The 8,936-nt window shown below is 32.7% G+C and overlaps 1 protein-coding gene across 1 annotated transcript; it reads left to right on the top strand.

Annotated features, from left to right (window-relative positions):
* The first annotated feature begins 1,012 nt into the window (after positions 1-1,012).
* Positions 1,013-2,514, top strand: LOC101251700 (probable carboxylesterase 120). Its single transcript, XM_010325739.4, has one exon. It carries the CDS (start codon positions 1,411-1,413, stop codon positions 2,407-2,409), a length of 999 nt encoding a protein of 332 aa, XP_010324041.1. The 5' UTR covers positions 1,013-1,410; the 3' UTR covers positions 2,410-2,514.
* Positions 2,515-8,936: the final 6,422 nt, after the last annotated feature.

The raw sequence follows: 8,936 nt of genomic DNA, 5'->3' as shown, positions 1-8,936 counted from the left end.
ACATAAAAGTATTTACTTTGATATAATTTTTAAATATCACTTGTAGATTTTCATAATTTTTATCTTTTAATATATTTATTATATGTTTGGAAGTCAGAATTCTTAACGATCTAATAAAGATTACAGTCCATACATGTTGATAATTATAATAAAGTTTTAATAAATTTCAAACTAATACTAATGCAAAAAGAAAATCAGTTCAACACTAAGAATGACAATAATATTGAATATTTAATTTTAGGTTTACATAGATTTAGACAATTAAAATGCATGACCTAATTTTACTTTCTTTTAATATTTAGTCATGTAACTAATACTTACTAAATTTATTTTAGCATGATTTACTACTTTAAATTATGATCAATTTTACTATAACTTATTAATTTGCAATATTTGTTTTACGCGATTTTATTACTATTTTTTTATTGGATATTTTAGTGTCATTAGTCATATTATATTTTTTGTTACTTTCTTGAGAAATAACTTAGATAGTTACATTTTGATAGGACTAATGAAATATTTGGTGTAAAATTAAAATATTTGTTTATATGAATACTTTATTGAAAAAACTCGAAGAAAATGAGTTTTATTAGTTTGATTTATAACTTCAAAAATACACAAATAATTTGATTTGATATTTGAAGAATCCAAATCAATCCAATCATATAAATCTCATACATAATTATGATCCTTAACTTGATATCAATTGAAAACTATACTTTTACTTGTTTTTTTAGAAGTAAAATCGAGAAGGGAGATATTGTGTACCAAATGTCCATATCATGAGAATATTTTCTTTCATGGATGAAATGCTTATGCAGTGGATTATGTCATGAATTTGTAAGATTCAAACATGGCAGCTCAGCCACTATCCTTAGTAATAGATGTCACCTTACAATTTGTTTGCACGAAATAGATACTTTTAATACTCCCTATGGTCCATATATATTAAGTGAATTATTAGATACGATACGTCAGAAAATATTTCACCACTAATATTAAAAAATATCTTTACTATTTTTTTTTCCATTTTATATGTTTGTTAGATTTAGCAAGAACTTAAAGAAATAACAAAAGATTTTTAAAATAAGAATAAATATGAAAAAAAATATTTCAACAATTCTCTTTTTAACTTTAAAAAGTTTACTTATAGTGTCAAATCTGATTTAAAATTTTGAACCGTTAAAATAGCCTAAAAGGATCGAAAATATTTAATTAAATTGGTCAAGCTGTCAGCTTTGAAATTGATGATATGTTTGTATTTCTATAGGGACTTTGTTCTATATTTTAATCATCTTTTCTTAACCAATACCAAAGAGTTGACTTGCCAACCATATATACACTATACTTTATTTCATGAATTGCTCATAACATTCACAATCTTCATCTCTAAACTCTACTATTACAACCATGCCTAATCAAAACAATGAAACTATGCCAATAGATCCAAATGTTGATCCCTATGGCTATTTGGGCATGGTTCATAATTCTGATGGTTCCATCACACGTCTACATGAACCTCCTGTTCCGGTAGACACATCTAATGATCTTTCCCATCTAGTCTTCACCAAAGATATTTCCATTAGCTCCTCAAAGAACACATGGGCACGCATTATCCTCCCTCGTGAACTTCTCCATTCCACCACCAGTACTCCTAAACTTCCTCTCGTGATCTATTTTCACGGAGGAGGATTCATAGTAGCAACTGTAGATTCACCTAGCTTTCAAAGATTTTACGCGTCAATTGCTAGTGAAATTCCAGCAGTTGTTGTGTCAATTGAGTATCGTCAAGCCCCCGAGCATAGACTTCCAGCAGCATACGACGATTGCATGGAAGCATTGCATTGGATCAAGACCAAACCCGACGAGCTATTATCTAATCATGCTGATTTCTCCAAATGTTTCCTAATGGGCACGAGTGCCGGAGGCAACGTGGTGTACCACGTTGGCCTACGCGCTGCGGAGAGTTGGGACAACCTCAAGCCTTTGGTAATCAAGGGGTTGATATTGAATCAACCTTTCTTTGGTGGGAATAAGAGGACACAATCAGAAGTAAGATTGGCTAATGACAAGGTGTTACCCCCAATTATAAGTGATATCATGTGGGACCTAGGATTGCCTGAAGGTGCTGATCGCGATCATGAGTATTCAAATCCAATGGTGGGGATTGAATCAAAACCGAATTTATTGGATCAAGTAAAATTATTAGGATGGAAGATGTTGGTGACTGGCTGTGATGGTGATCCTTTGATTGACCGCCAAGTTGACCTAGTAAAGGTGTTGAAAGAATTGGACGTTCAAGTAGAGGGTAGTTTCACTCAAGGATTTTATCATGGCTCGGAGATTATTGATCCTTTGAAAACTAAAGAATTTTCCTTGCTTGTAAAGGAACTTATAAGTAACTTTTAAGGGGAATTGCTTTGTATAATTGTGATAGTAATATTGCCCCTTCCAAAAAATGTAATGACGCATATTAATTATTAATATAATATCTTGTTTAACCAAAAAGAAAAAGACACTTCACTGCTATCCTTGAATAATACGACAAAATTACAATGTTTAGCTGATTTTGTTGCAAAAGCGAACGATTTTGTATGTTTCTACATTTTATTCGAAATGATTAATTTCATACCTAAATAAAGTTAGTTAAGTGAATGGACACATAAGAAGGTGCGTGAACAATGATTTTAAAAGTATAGTAGTGCTTGACTTTTAGTTTGCAACACTATTTACGTAGACAAAATAATTATGTGTAATTTATCAAACAACATGCTTTAGGGAATACAACTCAAATTTTGCACTCAATGGTGTAGCCATGTACAGCTCACGGTAGGGTGTACAAAATCAAAAGGAGACTCGAACCAAAGCAAATCGAGTAAAATCAAAAAAAAAATTTGATTAGTGGTTTGGTTTAACTTGTTTTGGTATTGAAAAAAAAAATCCGACTATATTTAGGTTGGTCTAGTTTTAACTAAAAAATAAAATAAATCGAAATTAAATCAATCTGACATTATATATGTAATTTTAAAATTTTATTTTATACATAAAAGTATTTACTTTGATATCATTTTTAAATATTTCTTTTACTATTTCATATTTTTTATCTTTTAAGTTTAAAACATAGAATTCGAAATGATCTAATAAACATTATAGTTCATAGATATTGATAATTATAATAAATCTTAAATCAAAATCAAATTAATACTAATGCAAAAAGAAAATCAATTCAACACTAAGAATGACAATAATATTAAATATTTGTTCTTTGGTTTTACATTGGTTTAAGCAATTAAAATACATAATCTAATTTTAATTTTCCTTAAATATTAGTAATGTAACTAATACTTACTAAACTTACTGTAGCATGATTTAGTATTTTTAAATTATGATCATTTTCATTATGACTTTACAATATTTATTTTATATGATGATTTCATTATCATTTTAATTGAATATTTTGTGTCATCAATGCTCATCTCATATTTTGTATTTTCTTAAGAAACACTTTAGATAATTATATTTTGGTTTGACTAAAAAAATATTTGAAGCACAAATTAATTATACATTGTATGCAAACTTTATCAAAAAAAATCAAAAATCTGAAAATATTCGTGGTTTATTATTTGGTTTGATTTGTAAATTTAAAAATTTGATACAATGATTTGATTTGATATTTGAAAAATCCGAACCAACTTGAGGTTAAAGAACCCAAAAGAATCCGAATTGTATTATTTTGATTTGATTTATAAATTCAAAAATTTTATGAAAATAATAGTTTGATATGTGAAAAAATCCAAATCAACCTTGTCAAGTACACTTCCACTCACTGTTATTATTGTTTTGTCGTTGTCAAAGGCAGGTGACTTAAAAGACTAATATGATTTCTATCTGGACTAAACTCTCTTTCTCCTTTCTTTTTTCGCTCCGTCTACTTATTTTATATTAATAAATAAATTCTTATTAGAGCTAAAAATTACTTATTCTGATTTAAAAATTTGGGTGTATCCGTTCATTAACACGTCAATTACTAACATCCATTCTTTTAGAACAAGTAAAATATAAATAATGTGTAATCTTATTTTAAAATTTTTGGTGTATCATTTTTTAAAGAGAAAAGCTATTAATAAATACTGAACATTCTTCGTTATATTTCCGACTCTATTACTGTAACAACATAATCAGTTTGGTCTTTTTTTCCATATAAATCCGAGAAGGGAGGAAAATTAGGGCAATATTGTGTACCAAATGTCCATATCATGAAAGTATTTTCTTTCATGGATGAAATGCTGATGCACTCAATTATGTCATGAATTCGTAAATTTCGAACATGGTAGCCACAAATACTGTTTTGACTTCTCCTTACTAATAGCTGTCATCTTACAACTTGTTTGCACGAATATAGATACTTTTAAAAATACTCCCTATGGTCCATATAGTAAGTGAATTACTCCTTCAAAAAATACTCACCCCCCCCTCCTTCCTTTTAAAATCGTGGCAAGTCAAACCAAATCATGAGACAGAAAAAATATTAGATATGATATGTCAGAAAATATTTTACCACAAATATTAAAAGATATTTTTATTACTTTCTTTGTACCACTTCATATAATCTAAGTTTGATTTGACAAGGACTTTAAGAAAAAAACATTTTTAAAACAAGAAAAAAAATATGAAAATAGATTTCAACAACTCTCTTAGACATTAAAATAAATCACTTATTTTGAACTACAAAAAAGTGTTGAACTACAAAAAAGTGTCTAAGCCCTAGTAAAAAAATTCAAATATGAAAAAAAAAATCTAATAGGATTGGAAATATTTAATTAAATTGGTCAAGCTGTCATCTTTGAAATTGATGATATGTTTGTAGTACTATATGCACTTTGGACTATAATTTAATTGTCTTTTCTTAACGAATACCAAAAGAGTTGATTTGCCAACCATACATACACTACGCTTTATTTCATGAATTGCTCAAAACATTCACGATCTTCATCTCTAAACACTACTATTACAACCATGTCTGATCAAAATAATGAAACTATGCCAATTGATCCTAATGTTGATCCCTATGGCTATTTGGACATGGTTCATAATTATGATGGTTCCATCACACGTCTATGAGAACCTCGTATCCTGGTAGACACATCTAATGGTCTTCCCATCTAGTCTACACCAAAGATATTTCCATTAACTCCTCAAAGAACACATGGGCACGTATTATCCCCTCGTAAACTTCTCCATTGTATCACCAGTACTCCTAAACTTTCTCTCGTAATTTATTTTCACGGAGGAGGATTCATAGTGGCAACTGTAGATACCCCCATCTTTCAAGGGTTGTACGCGTCCATTGCTAGTGAAATTCCAGCAGTTGTTGTGGCAATTGAGTATCGTCAAGCCCCCGAGTAGAGACTTCCAGCAGCATACGACGATTGCATGGAAGCTTTACGTTGGGTCAAGACCAAACCCGATGAGCTATTATCCACCACGCTGGTTTCTCCAAATGTTTCCTAATTGGCTCGAGTGCCGGAGTCAACGTGGTGTACCATGTGGGCCTATGCGCCGCGGAGAGTTGGGACAACCTCAAGCCTTTGGAAATCAAGGGGTTGATATTGACTCAACCTTTCTTTGGTGGGAATGAGAGGACACAATCAGAAGTAATATTGGTTACCCCCAATTGTAAATGATATCACGTGGGACCTAGAATTGCCTCAAGGTGCTGATCGCGATCATGAGTATTCAAATCCAATTGTGGGGATTAAATCTAAATCCGAACCTATTTGATCAAGTAAAATTATTGGGGTGGAAAATGTTGGTCACTGGATCTGATGACGATCCTTTAACTGACCGCCAGGTTGACCTTGTAAGGGTATTGAAAGAATTGGGCGTTCAAGTAGAAGGTAGATTCACTCAAGGAGCATATCACGGGTCCGAGAATGCTGATCCTTTGAAAGCTAAAGAATTTTCCTTGCTTGTAAAGGAATTTATAAGTCACTTATAACATCATATTTACAATATATATATATATATATATATATATATATAAATTTTACTTTATGTGTACATATATAATATTGAACCTCCTAAACATAAATCAAAGGTGTAGCTCAGTGGTGGATGATGTTCACATTTGCGCTTTAAGTGACACGTTCGAGTCTGCTAATTGTATTTTTTATCAGCTTACTTTTAGGCATTTTTCTTTTAATGATGGAACTTGAAAATGTGGGAATCAGTTTAAGGCATTTTTAATTTTTTTTTTAAATAATGGAACCAGGAAACACGAAATTTTGCAATTTTTTAGTTTAATACTGTAATCATTTAAAATTTATTAAATATAAATTTATAAAATGATTCGGATTATATTGAATTCATTAATATATTAATCCAAATAAATATTGTGGATTGATATAATTGAGTTAAATATTTAAATCCAATAAATATGGATTTAATTAAAGTCTAAATTAATTGATTTGAGCTACATTGGATGAACCCAATTTGTTAAACCCAATCTCATCTCATTCTAGAGCGCATCTTGGCGCCACGTGTGCAGATGATGTGGCATGCCAAGTGAAATAAGAAAAACAATAGAATCATGACATGTGTCAAAGATGACAAGCCCGCTCCATAAAGCCCAAATGCCATGTCACTTTAATCTGATTGGCTGAATGAAATCCTATTCCAATCGGAACTCCTCTATTCTAAAACTATAAATAGGGGTCCTCATAATTCAGAAAAGAGACAAAAAATTCTAAACAAGAAGCTAGAGAAACTCCGTGGTACAAATGCCATTTAATTCTCTACAAAGCTACAAGTTTAAGAATTCAAGCATTCAAGTTCAAGAACGATCAAGATCAAGACCACCGAATTCCAGAACAAGCTCGAAGCCCTTGAGTTCAAATAAAAATCAAGATCAAGATAAAGTTCAAGTTCATCATAGATTCAAGAACAAGCTTTAAAGCCCTTGAATTTATATTTGAAAAGGCGAATTAATAGGAATTATAGAGATTGTAACACTCGCACTTGAAATAATAAAATCAATTGTTGCTATGATTTTCCGTTCTTGATTATTGTTTTCTCGACGCGAATTTTATTGTCTACAAATTCTGGCACGCCCAGTGGGACAATCTCTACCTCTCATCTCAACTTTTTTAACGTCAAAGAATATCAAGATGACTTCCATGAACAACAACTCTCGATCAACCTCCTCTAAGGTCACTAGCTCCAAGTTCTCTACTGAAGTTGAAGACATCCTTGGAGTTACCTTTGGAAGTTTTGGAGTTATTACGAGAAGCAAGGCTGCTACACTAGGGCAACAAACACTTCAAGTGTCGTCTGTATCAACCCCTCTTTTTGGGACTTCGACTCCAAAAGGAGAAAGTTCCTCCACAAATTCTCTAGAAGGAAGAAGTAGTGTTACTGAAAAGATCAAGAAGACATTGGCTCTACTTGAGCAATCTGGTTCCAAGAATTCTACCACAAGGGAGAACTGTGATTCAACTTATGAATCATCTCCACGTATATCGCGTAATGTGAGTCCACTGGAAATTAACTTACGCGACAATCCATGTTACTCTCCTGCATCTTCGATGATCATGCAAATGATGGTGACTGCTGCTTCCTCTCCTAAGGAACAACTCGCAAATCTGATGAAGTTGGTTGAAGGATTGACGAAGCATGTACAACACCAAGAATCTCGAATTGACAAGTTGATGGACAAGATAGAAGGACTTTTACATGGAGATGCGAGCCATGAACCTGGAAAGGGCATTGAAGTTCAAGAAATCGAAGATCCTGCTAAGAAAGCCCCGTTTGTTAAAGAGATGCCAGTTTCTTCTGAAGGAATGATCCCACTCGATCGCTTGAAGGAGTTTATTGAAGGAACTATCAAAGATAAGTATGAAGTCTCCACCAAGTCTTCTCATATGTATGCTAAGCCATACACTACTAGGATTGATAACTTCAAAATGCCTGCTGGTTATCAACCTCCCAAATTTCAACAATTTGAGGGAAAAGGAAATCCCAAACAATATGTCGCGCACTTCGTGGAGACATGTAATAATGCTGGAACATATGAAGACCATCTTGTCAAACAGTTTGTCCGCTCTCTAAAAGGAAATGCCTTTGATTGGTACACGGATCTCGAACCTAACTCTATTGATAGTTGGGAGCAACTAGAACATGAGTTTCTCAATCGCTTCTATAGCACAAGGCGCAAAGTGAGCATGGTAGAACTCACGAATACTCGCCAAAGGAAGGATGAACCGGTCATAGATTTCATAAATCGATGGAGGAACGCGAGCCTAAATTGCAAGGACAGGCTTAGTGAAGCTTCTGCAATCGAAATGTGTATTCAAGGAATGCACTGGGAGCTTCTTTACATCTTGCAAGGAATAAAACCAAAATCTTTTAAGGATTTAGCTACTCGCACTCATGATATGGAGTTGAGCATGACATCTGCAGGAAAAGATATGACTATTGTCCATGATCCTCGCAAAGGAAGGGACAAACAAGAACCCAAGAGGTGGAGCAAGTTTCTGCCCAAAAATGACAACAAAGAATCCATGAGTGTAAATGTGTCACCCGCAAAGTTCACCACGAATGAGGGCGTAAGACAAAATGTAAGAATGGCTTTCCAAGCACGTTCAAATCAAAATTCGACGCTAAGGGAGATGCAAGTAAAAAAGTATCCCTTCTTGGATTCTGACGTTTCTGAAATTTTTGATGAATTACTTGAGTTAAAGCTCATTGACTTGCCAGAGATGAAGCGACCCGATGAAGCTGGAAAAACTGATGACCCAAATTGTTGCAACTATCACAGACTTGTTAGTCATCCTCTTGAAAAATGTTTTGTCTTTAAGGATAGAGTGATGCGATTGGTAAACGAAAATAAATTATCCTTGATGATGAGAAGGCTAGTTCTAACCAGATCTCTGTCATGT

Source organism: Solanum lycopersicum, chromosome 7 (assembly GCF_036512215.1).
Source record: "Solanum lycopersicum chromosome 7, SLM_r2.1".
Taxonomy (NCBI): domain Eukaryota; kingdom Viridiplantae; phylum Streptophyta; class Magnoliopsida; order Solanales; family Solanaceae; genus Solanum; species Solanum lycopersicum.
Note: the sequence above shows the minus strand (reverse complement) of the source record. Positions and strands in the feature narration are given on the sequence as shown.